We start from the raw sequence: 20,000 nt of genomic DNA on the forward strand, positions 1-20,000 counted from the left end.
GGAGAGACCCCTGTTCTAGGCATGGTCTTAATTTTGACACAAATGGGTAAAGGCCTCTGGAAATCCTCAAGTCATCCAGTTTAGGGTTATCCCAAAAGGCAGATGGATCTGTTTTTCCTTGAAGACGTTCCGCTTCTCCACTCCCATTCGCCACCATTCAGTCAGAACCAAAGAAGCTTCTCGGATGAGAAGCGAAACGTCTTCAAGAAAAAAACAGAGAAAGTCGAGTTGCCTTTTGGAAACAAAAGATGCTTTGGGACCTGTTAAGTATTAATATCACGGGCATCTTTATTGTCATTTTTACTACATTTAAGTATTTACAAAGGGCAATACTTGTAGCTCTGGTCTGCCAGGCGGGGTCCTTGGTGCTTTCTTGGTTGTTTTCTTGCAGATTTTTCATGACCTAACTAGGGAATATCATCAATGCTGGAAAGGAATGGGATTGTGGAGAGGAGGAGGAGGAGGAGGAGGAGGAGGAGGAGGAGGAGGAGGAGGAGGAGGAGGAGGAGGACTGTGGGGTCCTTGGTGCTTAATTTAATTTAAATTTAAGCACAGTATTAAATATAATAAACTGTAAATATTTAAATGAGGTGCTCTCTAAGCTGGGTTGTCTTCTTGCAGACGTTTCATGACCCAATTAGATAACATCATCAGTGCTAGAAGGGAGGAGGTTTGGAAGAGAGGAGATGGAGGAAGACCTGGAGGAGGAAGAGGAGGAGGAAGAGGAGGATTGTGGGGTCATTGATTCTGAGCTTGATTGTTGTTTTTTTGCAGACATTTCATGACCCAACTAGATAACATCATCAGTAGAAAAAGGGAGTGGGGTTTGTGGAAAGGAGGAGGAGGAAGAGGAAGGAGAAGGAGGAGAGGGGGAGGAGGAAGAAGAGGACAAGGAGCAGAAGGAAGAGAGGAGGAGGAGGAAGAGGAGGAGGAAGAGGAGGAGGGGGAGGAAGAGGGGGAGGTAGATGATTGTGGGGTCCTTGGTGCTTTCTGAGCTGGGTGGTTTTTTTGCAGACATTTCATGACCCAACTAGGTAACATCCTCAGTGCTAGAAGGAGGAGGGTTTGAAGAAAGGAGAAGGAGGAGGAGGTGGAGGGGAGAGGAGGGCTGTGGGGTCCGTGGTGCTCTCTGAGCTTGGCTGTTTTCTTGCAGATGTTTCATGACCCAACTAGGTAATCATCAGTAGTAAAAGAGAGTGGGGTTTGTGGAAAGGAGGAGGAGAAGGAAGGAGGAGGAAGAGGAGGATGACAGTGGGTTCCTTGGTGCTGCTCTCTGAGCTTATGCTGATGCTGTTACCTAGTTGGGTAATGAAACGTCTGCAAAAAAAAGCAATCAAACTCAAGGGAGCACCTCACTTAAATATTTATGGTTACATTTAATACTGTACTTAAATTTAATAAGGTAGTCCTCAACTTGCAACCATTTGTGCAGTGACCGAGGATTACCTGTATCGCCAAGATAACCAGTTTTATGCCACGAACTACCTACCTCTGACTAAAACTAAGAACAATGAATCAGAACTCTCTTCGGTTGAGTGCTATTCGCTCTCTCCCGTTCAGTCGCATCAAAAACCACAACGCAACGGTGTTTAGAAACTGGGGGTTTGTGGAGAGGCCTTTAAGCAGAGGTGAGATCCCATTTTTTAAACAACTGGTTCTGTGGGTGTGGTTTAGTTGGTGGGCGTGGCTTGGTGGTCATGTGACTGGCTGGGCGTGGCCAGCTCAACATCACTCACATCGAGGCACGCATCTCCTCGCCTGGCCTCTCATGACTGTGGGGATGCTGCAACAGTCATAAATGTGAAAAATGGTCATAAGTCACTTTTTTCAGGGCCATTGTAACTTTGAATGGTCACTCCACACAAGCAAAGTACCAGCAAAGGAGGGGGAAAAAACTCCAGAGAAGTTCCAGAGACAGGAAGTCTAGTCCTGCCAAGAATGTAATAAGGGTTAACCGAGAGGCAGTTTCTGTAAGCAACACCAGAATGTTTCCTTCCTGCCTTCCTTACAGGATTAAGCCAGTAATTTCTTCTAACAACCATTTCTCCGAACTGCTTAGAATGTTAACAACCGGTTCTAGCAAATAGGTGCAAACCTGTAGAATCCCACCCCTGCCTTTAAGGCTGGGGAGTGGGGGGTTGTTCTGTGGGGTCAGGGGCTTCAGCTTCTGCGTTTCCACCCCCCACACACACACACCTCAAAAAGCATTTGCTACATTACCCTCCACTGACCGGCAACACTCAGCGTCTTCAGCCGGAAGTCCGTTCCATACAAGATGACAAAACACAACGTTGAGTCCAACTTCCTGGCTTCTTCTGGGTAACGTTCAAAATCCCTGGAATTTTTCCCAGGTCGGATCTGTTTGATCTCCCTGATGTCCACTGTGGAACAAAAAAGAGAGAGAAGAAGTGAGTCAGTTCCATAGTTGTACAAAGATTCAGTCAAAAACGCAGTCGAGGCAGCCTCCTTCCTCCTGGGTATTCCTGGCGGTGTGAATCACACTTTCTCATAAGTTTGCCAATTGCAACCACAACCTGCCTTCCCTGTCCCCCCTCCCCCCCGTCCCCCCCAACATCATGAGGACTAGACCCTAATCTGCCTGGTGAGCCTGGCATCAACTCCACCACTTGAAGATATTTTGAATGAAAAAGGGGAATTAAAAACCAAGCAGGAACTTAGTAGTCAAGGAATAGACATTGCATTGTGGCCACAAATGCAGATACAATCTCGGTATGAGGAAGATGCTAAAATGTATGGTTCAAATAAAGAATGAACAGCATTGGACCAGGTATGAACTGGAACAGATGAAAAAATTGATAAAAGAAAATATATTGTTATTTATTGGGTATTCAACTTGAAAGCGAGTAGGTAAAGGAGACCATGATGGCTTGAGCGAAAACTTTTGGATATGCAATAGAATTAGACAAATGGCAGAAACTGTGGGATAGAAATGATAAAGTGACTATGTCAACTGCATATAAAGAAAATTTGTATAAAATGTTTGGTGAAAATGTATAAGGATAGATCTGCTAAATGTCGGAAACATAACCAAACACCTGATTCATATGTGGTGGACATGTCCACAAGTTAAAAAGTATTGGATGAAAATACATACCTGGTTGGAAAAAATGATAAAACAGCATATAGACATGAAACCAGAAATATTCTTACTGGGCATTCACCAGAAAAATGTGATAAAAGGACTATATACTTGATTTTACATGTATTAACCACAGCTAGAATTGTATATGCTCAACAATGGAAGTGTGATGAGATCCCGACAGATGAGAATTAATTAAGAAAATACTAGAATGTGCAGAAATGGATCGACTAACACTTGCTATTGATAAAGAAGAAACTAAATACTTTTTGACATGGGACTCATTTCATCGATGGCTAGACAATAAAAGCAGAAGTTAGAAAGGAAGGGACATTAAAAAGGATAAACGTTAAAATGGAAATTTGTTAAAATGGACAAACAAAATATTGTTGTTGCTACAGTTTTAATGTTATTGTGATAAATGTTATTATAAACACCTTTGATTATGATTGCCTTAAAAAAATTTAATTTTTTTTAAAAATTTTTTTGTACCCAGACGACACACTGTTTGATTGAAATGGAATTTTTATATATTATATTACTAAAACAAATACAACTTGGGGGCAAAAACACACCACCGCTTGGTCCCATTGTCAGACCTACTTCCTGAGACCCAGAAGATCGGTACCGGCTTCACGTTAGTCGAAATCTGAAAAATCACTGTACTAGAATCTATATAGTGGGACGTGTCAGGTGTGAAAAATCAGGTCCACATGTGAAAGTCCAATTAAACTGATTTTTTGCTGCTAAGCTCAGGCAGAGGAACCTTCTCAATTTAAGGTGAGCACCTGGCTAGAGTTAGAGAAAGGGATAACGGCATTCAAGAGGAATTGAATTTAGACCATTTGTGGCTGATTCCTCTTTTAACTCTGGCCCTGGGTTCTGCCACTCGTTCTCTTACAGTATGTGAGAAATACTTTGGGGAGGGCGAAATGGTCAGATAAGAGAGGGGCACAGCCCACTGCTGTAGGTAGATAGTCCTCGCTTAGCAACTAGTTGTTGAGCGACTGAAGTTATGGTGGACCTCCCCAGAGCTATTTGGGAGCCATTTTGTTTTCTTTAAAAAAAAATTATTTTTATTTTTTACAATCAGTCCATCTTCCATTTAAACAGTGTGTCATCTGGGTAGCAGTATCTTGTGCAATAACAATTACAGTTGATACATATTCATTGCTTAATATTAATACTCTATTCTTACTTAGTACTAATCACATCACATATCTAATTCTTGTATCATTCCCCCATCTTAACATTTTAAATTCTATTTTTGCTACTCTTCTTTCATTTCTGTCTTCCATATTTATTCTCCAACCATGGATAAAATGATTCCCATATCATATCATATTCAGTTTGCTCCTTCTCTTTGATTGCTAATGTTAGCCTATTTATTTCTGCACATTCTAATATTTTCCCAATCACATTCTCTTCAGTCGGAATCTCTTCATGTTTCCAATTTTGTGCAAATACAATTCTAGCTGCAGTTAATACATGGATAATTAAATATACATTCTCTTCACTATAATTTTCAGGGCCTGAAAAACAGATGGACTGATGCGTGCGTGTATGCACAAAAACACACACACACACACACATACACACACACACACACACACACACACACACACACACACACTCCTATAATTGCATTTGGGACACTTTGGCAACCGGCTCGCATTTACCACAGGGCTTCAGGAGTGAGTGAAATCTCACACCATACAAGAACGGTAACAAAAGGAAAGAAATCGGGCAAATTTTCATACAGGACCCCGTCCCTTCTCAAAAGTGGGCCCCCAGGAACCCCGTCTAGGCCAGCAAACCAAAAACGCGCAAAAGGTTTTGAATACTTGTCATGCCCCTGTTGGAGTCTGACTCTGAGGGAGAGGTGGAACAGCTGACAAGGAGTAAAAGTATGGCTCCAGTAGTTGTGGAGGTAACTGGGGAAGGGCACAAGCCGGATGGATATTCAGATGAAGACCCAGGCCCATCACCTCTTCATCCTAGTGCACGCAGGGAGGAGCGGATAAGGGAGAAACGAGAGTGGCGTGGTCTACGGAGGAGGAAAGGGCCCTGATCCCCTTCATGGGCTGTAGCTGGGAGGACTATTTAAAAGGACAAACTGCTCATGGCAAAGTTGCTGGAAGCAAAGCGTGCATTATTCTTATTGAAGCTTATCTGGGTTTTGGCTTTCTCCCAACTGTGGTTGCTGCATTACCTGGTAGAAGTCTGCAATTTATCATCCTGGCCTGCCGTATTGATTACTTTAGTATGGTTTATGTTGGGTTGTTTTAATTTCTAATTAACTTTACTTTGGGTTCGTACTGCATTTACTCCCTCCGTAAACTGTTTTCTTTAAGAGTTTGATAACCAGCCGAGGATAATTGGACATTGGGGCCAAGTTGGAGGCCTTAAAGGGAATTTATTCTATTTTTGTGACTTTGTAATTTTTGTGTCACGCCCCTTTGGGTCATCACAACGCTAAACCTGTAAGAAAGATTCCATTTCCGTGGTGGCGCAGCGGTTCGAATGCAGTACTGCAGGCCGACTCTGCCCACTGCCAGCAGCTCGATTCTCACCAGGATCGAGGTTGGCTCAGCCTTCTGCCCTTCTGAGGTGGGTAAAATGAGGAGCCAGATTGTTGGGGGCTGACTCTGTAAACCGCTTAGAGAGGGCTGTAAAGCACTATAAAGCGGTATATAAGTCTAAGTGCTATTGCTATTCTGTAGAATTCTGTTTCAGCTTCATGCAGAAATGCTCTCGTTTCAACTTAGGAAGGGAGCAACAAAACTGCGGGTTCTACAAAGGTTTTCTACACAGGTTTTCCCAGCGGATGTGTATCTGGAGCTGCCTTGCCCATCTGTTTCCCCTCCTGCAAATTATCTGTCCCTCTCCCGTTATCTCTTTCCCCTCTCCTTCTGCTCATCGGTGCCTCCTTCCTTCCTTCTTCCTTCCGGCTATTTTCCTGCTCCACGATGAAGTTTAATCCAGCCTTCGCTAATCTGGGGCCTTCCGGATGGGATGGACTACAACTCCTATCACTCCCAGGGCTGCAAATCTGCCCTTTTTAATCAGGGTCTTTTGAAACTGTTTTAGGAGGATTCAAATATTTCCTGACTCATGCTTAAGTCAGGTCTTAACTTTTCTTTTCTTTTCTTTAAAGTAAATTTTATTAATTTTCTATTGTTTATATTTATTAGTGCTTAATGAACATGTGCTGTCTCTGGATATTTAATTTGCGTAACAATACAGATTACATTCTTAATCGTCAACCCTTTTTTCCAACCGCTAGTAAAAGAATAGAATAGAATAGAATAGAATAGAATAGAATAGAATAGAATAGAATAGAATAGAATAGAATAATGGAATGTATAATAGAATAGAATAAAGAATAGAATAGACTAGAATTCTTTATTGGCCAAGTGTGATTGGACACACAAGGAATTTGTCTTGGTACAAATGCTCTGAGTGTACCAAGACAAATTCCTAGTGTGTCCAATCACACTTGGCCAATAAAGAATTCTATTCTATTCTATTCTATTCTATTCTATTCTATTCTAAGATACATTCGTCAAGAGTCAAGAATCATAAGGTACAACACTTAATAATAGTCATAGGGTACAATAAGCAATCAAACATACTAGGAAACCTGTTCGTTAAATCCCATGTTTGATAATATTCTGTGTCTTCTTTGTGTTTAATATTCAGCGTAAGTCTGTCCATTTCTGCACAATCTATCTGCACAATTATCTTCCTAATTATCTCTTCATCTCACGGTGTTTCTTTATTTTCCGATATTGTGCAAATATAATCCTCGCTGCTGTTAAGACATGCAATATTAGATATATACTGTGCTTATCAAGGTTTACTGGTATTAGGCCTAATAAAAACAGTTCAGGATTAAAATCTATGTATCATCTTTTCTAACCACCTGTGTATTTTAACTTTTCTGTTTTACTGGCATGCATCTCCCTGGGCATAAAAGGTGACAAGAGTGGTGATGGATAAGGAGAGGGAGGGAAGGAGGGACGGAGGGAGGAAGGAAGGAAGGAAGGAGAAAAGGAAGGAAGGAGGAAGAAGAAAAGGAAGGAAGGAAGGAAGGAGGAAGAAAAGGAAGGAAGGGGGTTTGAATGAGGAAGGAAGGAGAGGAAGGAAGGAAAGAGGGGGAAGGGAGGAAGAAAAGGAAGGAAGGATATTAGAGGGAGAGAGGGATGAGAAAGAGAAAGGAATGAAAGAGGGGGAGGGAGGGAAGGAAGGTTTTTAGAGGGAGAGAGGATGAGAAAGAAAAGAAAAGAAAGGGAGGGAGGGAAAGGAGGAAGGAAAGGAGGAAGGAAGGAAGGAAGGAAGGAAGGAAGGAAGGAAGGAAGGAAGGAAGGAGGGAGGGAGGGAGGGAGGGAGGGAAGGAAGGAAGGAAGGAAGAAAGGAAGGAAGGAAGGTGATTGGAATGAGGAAGGAAGGAAGGAAGCAGAGGAAGGAAGGAGGGGAGGAAGGAGAGGAAGGGAGGAAGGGGAAAGGAGGAAGAAAAGGAAGGAAGGATATTAGAGGGAGAGAGGGATGAGAAAGAGAAAGAGAAAGAGAAAAGAAAGAAAGAGGAAGGGAAGGAGGGAGAGAAGGAAGGAAGGATATTAGAGGGAGAGAGGGATGAGAAAGAGAAAGAAAAAAGAAAGGGAAGGAGGGAAAGAAGGAAGGAAAGGAGGAAGGAAGGAAGGAAGGAAGGAAGGAAGGAAGGAAGGAAGGAAGGAAGGAAGGAAGGAAGGAAGGAAGGAAGAAAGAAAGAAAGAAAGAAAGAAAGAAAGAAAGAAAGACAAAGGAAGGATCTGGAATTCATCTTGGAACAAGGAGACGGCACAAGAGCAAAGAGAGTTGGGTTGCATTTAACATTGTTTTTTTTGGTGGGGGGTGGACAGGCAAGGGCCACACCTGTTGGGAAGGCCATGCCAAACAGGGACATAGTTTCCCTCCTACCAGTTGGGAGACAAAAAGTTTGAACTCTTTGTTGTCTGTCCCTGTCTGTGTTGCAGGCACTCCATGACGTAAGGTTTCCATTAAAAGCTTTGGCAGGAAAATTGATTTTCACTACTTGGGGGTTGAAGCTATTAAAAAAAAAAAGCAGGATTATCAAAGGCACCAAGTGCTCTGGCTACAGGATAAACCCCCCCCCTTTTCCCCCCTTCAGGTAACCATGCAAGGGCCCCCCTTCTAAAGACCCCCCCAAACATCCTAACTTCTTTAACAAACTTCTCCCTTCCATCCATACTGCATGAAAACACTGAGGACCAAGAACCTCAATAAGGGTAAAACATACCCCGACCGTCAAAGGGCTTTTTTTTTTTGCAGAGGTTACTGCGGCCCGTTGGAGGGCAGGGGAGGTAAAGTGGGCCTGCTTCTGCCCAACCCACCCGCTCCGATGCTTTAAAACCTCTTGCTTTGGGGGGGGGTCAAACCTGCTGCATTTTTATTCTCCCCGGGGGACGAATTTGTGCTCTGCACCAAATCACATCCGGTCACTTCCTGCCTAATTTCTCAGAAATCTCTTTGGGATGCAGAAAAACGCTCGGCGCTGTGTGTGCACGTCAAGGAAATGGGCATCAATCCTGCATCCTACGAGGAGCTGCTTTCTGGTCCAGTTTGACCCTTGGATTTATGATAAAAAGCCTTCTGGGGATCCAGTGCGTGATTGGATAATAAGAAACATACGGAAAAAGGGTTGCAGGAATTGGGTGTGTGTAAATAATGAAAAGAAGGACTAGGGGAGAGACAGGATAGCAGCCTTCCAGTATTTGAGGAGCTGCAACCAAAGAGGAGGGAGTCAAATTATTCTCCAAAGCACCAGGAAGGCAGGAGAAGAAGCCACGGATGGAAACTCATCAAGGAGAGAAGCAACTTAGAACGAAGGAGGAATTTCCTGACAGTGAGAACAGTTAACCAGTGGAACTGCTTGCCACTAGAAGTTGTGAATGCTCCAATACTGGAGGTTTTTAAGAAGAGATTGTCTGAAATGGTGTAGGGTCTCCTGCCTGATCAGCGGTTGGACTAGAAGACCTCCAAGGTCCCTTCCAACTCTGTTAATTGTTATTACTTCCTAATTTCTCAGATGCATAAAGGAAACGAGCACAATTTCTGCATTTGGGAGAGGGACACTTGAAGAGGGAGGTTCTGGGAGACCCTCCCAGAACAGGGGTTCCCCAACCTTGGCCACTTTTAAGACTTGTGGACTTCAATTCCCAGAATCCCTCAGTCAACTTTGGCCACTTTTAAGACTTGTGGACTCCAACTCCCAGAATTCCTCTGGGAATTGGATTCCACAAGTCTTAAAAGTGGCCAAGGGTTGGAGACCTCTGCACCAGAAGACCCCCATCTTTCCCTCCCCTTCCTCTTTTCCTGCATCCTTTTCTTCCCTCCGTTATCTAAGCCTCCATCCACAGGCCAAGTAGTTATTTCCTAGAGGCGAAACTTTCTGTAAATAGCACCCTGCAAATTGCAGAAAAACAGACCCTTTAAGGATGCCAATTATTTTGTTTTTTTCCCTGAGTTTCTCCTAAATGAGCTGTGTTTCGAAGTTTGCTTAAGTCATTGGGTTTTATCCTGATCAAAGTCCCGTTTTTAAAAGTGCCCTCTTTTGGGCCGTATGGCAAGAAAATAAAAACAAGGCCCACCGTTAGTCATCAATAACAATTGTCTGTGATCAACAGTTAAAAGTTCCCCCATTCCAAGAAAAAAAAGGGGGGGAAATCATTGTTCAGAAATTCCCCAGACATGGAACAAGAAAGGTGATTTCAGAAGATTGCACAGCATTGACACTGGAACGGAAATTTGTGTCGACTCACAACTAAACTCTTGTTTAAATCCAAGGGATTGAATTCCTCAGCAAACTCCTTCTGCTTCTTAAAAATAATTTAAGTTAGAGATCATTAGGACAAGGGGCTACAGAGCAGTCAGGGCCTCTCAAGGTAGGCCGGGAGTAAAAATAAAAATCGATATGGTAGGTACAGCCGTGCTCATAAGAAAACCAGTTGGGTCTAAGGATTAAGGCAACAGGCGAGAAGAGTGGGAGACGGTGAGTTCTAGTTCCGCCTTAGGCCTGAAAGATGGCCAAGCGACTTTGAACCAATCACTAGGAGATGGTGAGTTCTAGTCCCACCTTAGGCATTGGACTAGAAAGCTGGCTAGGTAACTTTAGGCCATTCACTAGGAAGGTGGGAGTTCTAGTCCCGCCTTAGGCATGAAAGCTGGCTAGGTAACTTTAGGCCATTCACTAGGAAGGTGGGAGTTCTAGTTCCGCCTTAGGCCTGAAAGATGGCCAAGTGACTTTGAACCAATCACTAGGAGATGGTGAGTTCTAGTCCCACCTTAGGCATTGGACTAGAAAGCTGGCTGGGTGGCTTTAGGCCAATCACCAGGAAGGTGGGAGTTCTAGTCCCGCCTTAGGCATGAAAGCTGGCTAGGTGACTTTAGGCCATTCACTAGGAAGGTGGGAGTTCTAGTTCCGCCTTAGGCATTGGACTAGAAAGCTGGCTGGGTGGCTTTAGGCCAATCACCAGGAAGGTGGGAGTTCTAGTCCCGCCTTAGGCATGAAAGCTGGCTAAGTGACTTTTGGTCCATCACCAGGAGATGGTGAATTCTAGTCCCGCCTTAGGCATGAAAGCTGGCTAGGTAACTTTAGGCCATTCACTAGGAAGGTGGGAGTTCTAGTCCCGCCTTAGGCATGAAAGCTGGCTAGGTAACTTTAGGCCATTCACTAGGAAGGTGGGAGTTCTAGTTCCGCCTTAGGCCTGAAAGATGGCCAAGTGACTTTGAACCAATCACTAGGAGATGGTGAGTTCTAGTCCCACCTTAGGCATTGGACTAGAAAGCTGGCTGGGTGGCTTTAGGCCAATCACCAGGAAGGTGGGAGTTCTAGTCCCGCCTTAGGCATGAAAGCTGGCTAGGTGACTTTAGGCCATTCACTAGGAAGGTGGGAGTTCTAGTCCCGCCTTGGCATGAAAGCTGGCTAGGTGACTTTGGGCCATTCACTAGGAAGGTGGGAGTTCTAGTCCCACCTTAGGCATGGACTAGAAAGCTGGCTGGGTGGCTTTAGGCCAATCACCAGGAAGGTGGGAGTTCTAGTCCCGCCTTAGGCATGAAAGCTGGCTAGGTGACTTTGGTCCATCACCAGGAGATGGTGAATTCTAGTCCCGCCTTAGGCATGAAAGCTGGCTAGGTAACTTTGGCCATTCACTAGGAAGGTGGGAGTTCTAGTCCCGCCTTAGGCATGAAAGCTGGCTAGGTGACTTTAGGCCATTCACTAGGAAGGTGGGAGTTCTAGTCCCGCCTTAGGCATGAAAGCTGGCTAGGTGACTTTAGGCCATTCACTAGGAAGGTGGGAGTTCTAGTCCCGCCTTAGGCATGAAAGCTGGCTAGGTGACTTTAGGCCATTCACTAGGAAGGTGGGAGTTCTAGTCCCGCCTTAGGCATGAAAGCTGGCTAGGTGACTTTAGGCCATTCACTAGGAAGGTGGGAGTTCTAGTCCCACCTTAGGCATGAAAGCTGGCTAGGTGACTTTAGGCCATTCACTAGGAAGGTGGGAGTTCTAGTCCCGCCTTAGGCATGAAAGCTGGCTAGGTGACTTTAGGCCATTCACTAGGAAGGTGGGAGTTCTAGTCCCGCCTTAGGCATGAAAGCTGGCTAGGTGACTTTAGGCCATTCACTAGGAAGGTGGGAGTTCTAGTCCCGCCTTAGGCATGAAAGCTGGCTAGGTGACTTTAGGCCATTCACTAGGAAGGTGGGAGTTCTAGTCCCACCTTAGGCATGAAAGCTGGCTGGGTGACTTTAGGCCATTCACTAGGAAGGTGGGAGTTCTAGTCCCGCCTTAGGCATGAAAGCTGGCTAGGTGACTTTAGGCCATTCACTAGGAAGGTGGGAGTTCTAGTCCCGCCTTAGGCATGAAAGCTGGCTAGGTGACTTTAGGCCATTCACTAGGAAGGTGGGAGTTCTAGTCCCGCCTTAGGCATGAAAGCTGGCTAGGTGACTTTGGGCCATTCACTAGGAAGGTGGGAGTTCTAGTCCCGCCTTAGGCATGAAAGCTGGCTAGGTGACTTTTGGTCCATCACCAGGAGATGGTGAATTCTAGTCCCACCTTAGGCATGAAAGCTGGCTAGGTTACTTTAGGGCCATTCACTAGGAAGGTGGGAGTTCTAGTCCCACCTTAGGCATTGGACTAGAAAGCTGGCTAGGTGACTTTAGGCCATTCACTAGGAAGGTGGGAGTTCTAGTCCCGCCTTAGGCATGAAAGCTGGCTAGGTGACTTTAGGCCATTCACTAGGAAGGTGGGAGTTCTAGTCCCGCCTTAGGCATGAAAGCTGGCTAGGTGACTTTGGGCCATTCACTAGGAAGGTGGGAGTTCTAGTCCCGCCTTAGGCATGAAAGCTGGCTAGGTGACTTTTGGTCCATCACCAGGAGATGGTGAATTCTAGTCCCACCTTAGGCATGAAAGCTGGCTAGGTGACTTTGGGCCATTCACTAGGAAGGTGGGAGTTCTAGTCCTGCCTTAGGCATGAAAGCTGGCTAGGTGACTTTGGGCCATTCACTAGGAAGGTGGGAGTTCTAGTCCTGCCTTAGGCATGAAAGCTGGCTAGGTGACTTTGGGCCACTTACTAGGAAGGTGGGAGTTCTAGTCCCGCCTTAGGCATGAAAGCTGGCTAGGTGACTTTAGGCCATTCACTAGGAAGGTGGGAGTTCTAGTCCCGCCTTAGGCATGAAAGCTGGCTAGGTGACTTTAGGCCACTTACTAGGAAGGTGGGAGTTCTAGTCCCGCCTTAGGCATGAAAGCTGGCTAGGTGACTTTAGGCCATTCACTAGGAAGGTGGGAGTTCTAGTCCCGCCTTAGGCATGAAAGCTGGCTAGGTAACTTTAGGCCATTCACTAGGAAGGTGGGAGTTCTAGTCCTGCCTTAGGCATGAAAGCTGGCTAGGTGACTTTAGGCCATTCACTAGGAAGGTGGGAGTTCTAGTCCTGCCTTAGGCATGAAAGCTGGCTAGGTGACTTTAGGCCACTTACTAGGAAGGTGGGAGTTCTAGTCCCGCCTTAGGCATGAAAGCTGGCTAGGTGACTTTAGGCCATTCACTAGGAAGGTGGGAGTTCTAGTCCCGCCTTAGGCATGAAAGCTGGCTAGGTGACTTTAGGCCATTCACTAGGAAGGTGGGAGTTCTAGTCCCGCCTTAGGCATGAAAGCTGGCTAGGTGACTTTAGGCCATTCACTAGGAAGGTGGGAGTTCTAGTCCCACCTTAGGCATGAAAGCTGGCTAGGTGACTTTAGGCCATTCACTAGGAAGGTGGGAGTTCTAGTCCTGCCTTAGGCATGAAAGCTGGCTAGGTGACTTTAGGCCACTTACTAGGAAGGTGAGAGTTCTAGTCCCGCCTTAGGCATGAAAGCTGGCTAGGTAACTTTAGGCCAATCACCAGGAAGGTGGGAGTTCTAGTCCCGCCTTAGGCATGGAAGATGGCTGAGTAACTTTGAACCGATCCCCAGGAGACTATGAGTTCTAGTTCTGCCTGAGGTATGAAAACCTGTGGGCCAGTCCCTTTCTCTCATTCCACCTCAGGGTTGTTATTCTGGAGAAAATAGGAGGAACAAGTGTGTTGGATATATTCATTTCCTTGAGTTATTTGTAAAAAATAAATACTGTAGAAATAAACCAACATGATTATCCTTCTCATCTTCTCACCTTTCCTACTATCTTCTCCTATAGATACCTTATGATTTATCGCTTGCTGTTTGTATCTTAGGATTAATGATTGTAACTATGATTTATGATCTACGTCTTACCCCTTTTGTGGCTTGTACGTAGACTGAGAGCTTATGCACCAGAGACAAAATTCCTCGTGCTTCCAAATCAGACTTGGCCAATAAAAAATTCAAGAATTCAAACCACCCCAGTCCCTTTCTTATATAGGAAGTCCTCAACTTACAACAATACGTTAAGTCAGAGGTCTCCAACCGTGGGCCCTTGAAGCCTGGCGGACTTCGACTCCCAGAATTCCCCAGCCAGCTTTGCTGGCTGGGGAATTCTGGGAGTCGAAGTCCGCCAGGCTTCAAAACAAGGTTGGAGACCCCTGCGTAAAGTGACAATGTCTCAATTAACAACAGAAATTTCCGGCTTGGTTGCAGTTTTATGTCAAGGACTATCCGTATGTTCGTCAAGTTCCCCACTGTGGCACCCTCCAACACCAACTGCCCCTCGTCTTGGCATTTTCCTCTCTGGCACAAGTGGAGAATATCTTTGGGCTGGCATTTTCCCAAACCATTCCATTGCAAAAAGAAAACACATTTTTTTAAAAAAAAAAAGAAAGAAATAAAGTGGGTGAAGGACGGATTATTGGACGGGAAGCATGCAAAAGAGACCAGAAGAGGTTTCTGCTGTTGTGAGATGCTGGCATAGCCAATGCCCTGCACTGTCCACTCGGTGGGAATCGGCCCCAAATGGCCGATTGTCTGCAAAAAAAAAGGAAAGGAAACGAGGCCTTCAAAACAGCCACTCCCTCCGCCCCCTGTTCCCGGAAGGGTCACTTCCAAAGATCAACAGAACCTCTGGATGATTCATGGCTGCAAAGGGGGGGGGGGGCAATTTTCATTTCTCCAGCATTATAAAAATAGGATGGAGTGGGCATGGAGAGGTTTTTCTGGTGTCTGGCGCAGCCTCCCACCTCAGAGACACCCCCCGCCCCCCCAGTTGTCCAAGGGGCTCAGGAAAGTTTGGAAACCGTTTCTGGACTTTATGCTTAATGTGGAATGGGGGGGGGGGGAAATGAAGATCAGGGGAAACCACCCTGGGATTTCACGAGATCTTAAAAACAGGGAGTTTAGGGAAGAGTTTGTCACGACATTGAATGACACCTCTGTTCTGCAGATCTGGGCAGGACTAGAACTCCCACCTTCCTGGTGGTTGGCCTAAAGTCATCTAAGCAGCTTTTATGGATAAGGCAGGACTAGAACTCCCACCTTCCTGGTGGTTGGCCTAAAGTCACCTAGCCAGCTTTTATGGATAAGGCAGGACTAGAATTCCCACCTTCCTGGTGGTTGGCCTAAAGTCACCTAGCCAGCTTTTATGGATAAGGCAGGACTAGAACTCCCACCTTCCTGGTGGTTGGTCTAAAGTCACCTAGCCAGCTTTTATGGATAAGGCAGGACTAGAACTCCCACCTTCCTGGTGGTTGGCCTAAAGTCACCTAGCCAGCTTTTATGGATAAGGCAGGACTAGAACTCCCACCTTCCTGGTGGTTGGCCTAAAGTCACCTAGCCAGCCTTTATGGATAAGGCAGGACTAGAACTCCCACCTTCCTGGTGGTTGGCCTAAAGTCACCTAGCCAGCTTTCACATCACCTAGCCAACCCTCCCTAGCAAACCCCCCCAATTCCATTCGCAGCTGCTCTGGATGGACTCTGACAGTCCCAAGCAGGAAACGTGTGTGTGTGTGTGTGTGTGTGTGTGAGGGGGCTGTCAGCCAGGAAAAGGAAGCATCGATGGCACCATGTGCATCCGGTCCAGTGTCCAGCACTTCGCCTTGATTGTCCTGGGGGGAGAAAGGGAGACTCCCTCCCTCCCTCACCTTTTGCCATAAAGCGCTACTTCCTGACCCCGCGCTGATTTCATGCGAGCCACGTTCCCAGGGTGGCCGTCTCTTCCCACACGGTGTGGGCTCCCCTCCCCTTTTTCGCCACAGCTGCGCACGCCGGGTCCTCCTCAGGAGCTCCTTTTGCACCGCAGTAGCATTTGGATGGACTTGTCCGTTTACGTCCAGCTTGTGCAGGAGAACCTCCCTGCTGGCCACGTCTTGTGCAGGCTTATTTCGAGGGGAAAAAAGACCGAGGGCGTGTGGGGGTTCTTCGAATATTTTGAAGTCACGTTCGGTCCAATATTTGAGGGGCTGCCCCAAAGAAGAGGGTGGGGGGAGTCAAGCTATTTTTTTAAAGCAGGAGTCTCCAACCTTGGCCACTTGAAGCCTGGTGGACTTCAACTCCAAAGCTGGCTGGGGAATTCTGGGAATTGAAGCCCACCGGGGCTTAAAGTGGCCAAGGTTGGAGACCCCTGCTCCAAAGCACCAAAAGGCAGGACAAGAAACAATGGATGGAAATTCATCCAGGAGAGAAGTAACCTGGAATTAAGGAAAAAGTTCTTGACAGGGAGGACAATTATCCAGTGGAACAGCTTGCCACTAGAAATTGTAGGTGCTCCATTGCTGGAGGTTTTTAAGAAGAGACTGGACAGTCAGTTATCTGAAATAGTATAGATCAGTGGTCCCCAACCACCGGGCCCCGGACCGGTACCGGTCCGTGGATCATTTTGTACCGGGCCACCTATTTTGCTTGGGCGCCGCCATCTTGTTTCGACGGCACTTGAGAAAGTGCTTCCGGGTGAGCTTGTCGGTTGGAAAGTGGCGTTTGGGTGCTGAAGGAATCCTCGCGCCTTAGTTTCGTCGAAGGGGGGGGCGGCGGCTTCGAACGAAGAGCCGTCCCGATGGCGGTGGAGTCTCGCGTTACTCAGAAGGAGATTAAGAAAGAGCCCGAAAAGCCCATCGACCGCGAGAAGGTACAAAGGAGGAGTTGAAGGTGGCGGGGAAGAAGCGGGGGACGGCTGGCTGGCCGGTCGCTCGGCTCGCCTTGCCTTGGTCGTGCGTGCTGATGCCGGTACCGGTCCGTGAATCGGTCCGTGGATCGTATTGGTCCGTGGTACAAAAAAGGTTGGGGACCCCTGGTATAGATTATCCCGCTTGAGCAGGGGGCTGGACTAGCCAATACAAGTGGACTCCAACTCCCAGAATTCCTCCAGCCACCATATTTGGACTTCAACTCCCAGAATTCCCCCAATACGAGTGGACTGGGGAATTCTGGGAGTTGAAGTCCCTATACCTTAAAGTTGCCCACTTTGCAAAAAAACATAGGATTCTCCAGAGATCCTTTCTGGCCAGAAAAATAAAGAGATTCCCCCCCAGATTTAAAATAATGAGCAAAAAGGGCTTTTTTTTGTGAGAGGCTAGAGAGACCCAATGGAACCAGGCAGGCGCTCGCCTCCACAACAAACTCTGCAGCTGCCAAACCTGGATTGTTTATTTATTGAGCCACAAACACAGTCATCCTTTGTGTGACACATAGGCAGCCCTGGCGCCCAGCAGGGCTGGGTCCGTGGGCTGGGAGGAAGCGGGGCGAGATAATGTGACCCGGGCTGTGTTTGCCCTGCAGGCACCCCTTTGCTTTCGCCTGTCCTTAAACCACAACTTCCCCTGAGGGCCACCTTTCTTCACCCACACCTTTGCTCCAACCACAGAAGGTATGGAAGGAAGGTGCTTGGATGCACCTGGGACGGTCTGCAAAGATTAACTGCGTTTTTTTGCCATCCCTGGAGAAGCCCAATTTTATTCATCAACCCCTGAAAAAGGGTGTTGAAGGAACATAAAGAAGCAGCAGAAGGAATCTAACTTTCCCTGCCTGGTTTGAAAACAGCAGCGTTGAAGCTCGGAGGTGTCTGAATGCAAACGTTTTGCCTCTTAAGGTAGGGGGTCCCCAAATTGGGCAACTTGAAGACTTGTGGACTTCAAGTCCCAGAATTCTAGAGTTGAAGTCCACAAGTCTTAAAGTTGCCACGTTTGGAGATTTCTGGCTATAAGCTGAGCTTTTCTTTCTCGGCCTTTGATTTAGTCTCCAAATGGTTTGGGATGATTTGCAACCCCCTTCCTGTTTGCCCAGGGGGGGAGTTAAGGTATTGTGCAAAGGGCCAAGGTCCTGCACCACGACAATCATTTAAATATGAGCCGGCAGTGTGTGGCAGCAACCAAAAAAAGCCAACATAATCATAGGCTACATTGGCCGAGGGATAGAATTAAGATCACGTGAAGTGTTAATATACCGCTCTATATCCCGAAAGCCATCACTCTGCTAAACAAATAATTCCCTCAACACCATTCAACTACAAAGTGTACACTACTATTACTGTTAATCTTCTCACCACTCCTTATCACCCATCCCCTCCCACTTGACTGTTTCCTAGTATGATTTGATTGTTGATTGTACCCTATGACCATCATTTATATGTTGTACGTTATGATTCTTGATTCGTAACGAATGTACCTTTTCTTTTATGTATACTGAGAGAATTTACACCTAGACAAATTCCTTGTGTGTCCAATCACACTTGGCCAATAAAGTATTGCATTGTATTGCATTGCATTGCATTCCATTCCATTCCATTCCATTCCATTCTATTTAAATTATATTCTATTCTATTCTTCCTTCCTTCCTTCTTTCTTCTATTCTATCCTGTCCTATCCCAGCCCATCCCATTTAAATTCTATTATATTCTTCATTCTATTCTATTCTATTCTATTCTATTCTATTCTATTCAATACAATATATAATCCAATCCCATCCCATCCCATTTAAATTCTATTCTATTCTATTCTATTCTATTCTATTCTATTCTATTCTATTCTATTCTATTCTATTCAATACAATATATAATCACATTTAGCCAATAAAGAATTCTATTCTATTCTATTCTATTCTATAATGCCATACCTGGAATAGTGCATCCAGTTTTGGTCGCCACATTATGATGACCTACAAGGTCCCTTCCAACTCTGATTATCTGTTAAATCTGTTGAAGTTATCACAGCACTGGAAAAAAAGTGACTTATGACTGTTTTTTACGCTTAATGACCGTTGAAGCATCCCTGTGGTCATGTGATCAAAATTCAGACACCCAGTAACGCGCTCATATTTTTTCACGGTTGCAGCATCCCAAGGTTTTCCTTTTGCGACCAACTGACCAGCGAAGTCCAACAGGGAAGCCCGATCTGCTTAACAACCGTATTGCTAACTTAACAACTGCAGCGATTTACTTAACAATGGTGGCCAGAAAGGTCGTACAACAGGACAAAACTCACTTTAACCACCGTCTCACTGAGCAGCATAAATGCGTTTTAGTTAATTAAATCTGGGTGCCACCAAATCTGGAACATGCACAAGAATTTCCCACAATACAGATAGAGGCAAACACAATGACCTACAGAAAAGGTACAAAACCCGTTCGTATTTTTGGGAGGCCAAACTAGGAACCATTTGCAAAATCTTTAATTTGCAAAATCTCTCGTCGCTTCTTGTTCAGGAAGTCTCAGGCCTTCCCTCTCTGGGAATTTCACACAGCCACATCTTTTTTAACAGCCTCTTTGCAGTTTAGTTTGCCATGTGTGTTCCAAGCTAGGCAAACAAATGTATTATTTTCCTGTCGGTCTCTTGTTCTTAATAAATGTATTGATTATATTTAGTTAATACATTTAGTCAGTTTATTTTCCAAAGCCCCTGAAGGCAGGACAAGAAATTAATGGAAGAGAGAAGCAACCTGGAATTGGGGAGAAACTTCCTAACTGTGAGGACAATTCACCAGTGGAACTGCTTGCCACTAAGAAGTTGTGGCTGCTCCAACACTGGAAATGGCATAGGATCTCCTACTTGAGCAGGGGCTGGACTAATGACCTCTGAGGTCCCCTCCAGCTCTATGCCAATTCCGATTTGCAGAGTTATAACTCTAATTTAACGGCCTTTGTGTATTATTTTAAAGCCCACTGAAGGAGTCTTTAAAACAGAACCTTGGCCACTTTTAGGACTGGTGGACTTCAACTCCCAGAATTCCCCCAGCCAGCATGGCTGCCTCTGGAATTCTGGGAATTGAGTCCACACGTGTTAAACTGGCCACCGTTGGACACCCTTGCTTTAAAATCAAGGTAATACATGAAATTCAGACAAATAAATCTTGTTTTTTTCCTTCCCTTGTTGTAGGCCAGTCAGGAGAACATGGTCGAAGGGCGGCACGCTGCCTCCCTGTTACATCCGAGGAAGTCAAAGATATTTGTGTGTCCTTGCAAACCACTGAACTTCC

The 20,000-nt window shown here is 45.7% G+C and overlaps 1 protein-coding gene across 1 annotated transcript in view; it reads right to left on the bottom strand.

Annotated features, from left to right (window-relative positions):
- LOC113431952 (1-phosphatidylinositol 4,5-bisphosphate phosphodiesterase gamma-1-like) overlaps positions 1-20,000 on the bottom strand; it is an 87,632-nt gene that overhangs the window by 63,898 nt on the left and 3,734 nt on the right. Inside the window, exon 3 of the mRNA XM_087960090.1 lies at positions 2,232-2,381. Within this exon, the coding sequence (XP_087816216.1) occupies positions 2,232-2,381 (150 nt within the window). The remainder of the gene's footprint in view (positions 1-2,231; positions 2,382-20,000) is intronic.

This window comes from Notechis scutatus, chromosome 3, assembly GCF_049901735.1.
Source record: "Notechis scutatus isolate UNSWTSFEM ecotype Mainland chromosome 3, rNotScu1.2, whole genome shotgun sequence".
NCBI lineage: Eukaryota > Metazoa > Chordata > Lepidosauria > Squamata > Elapidae > Notechis > Notechis scutatus.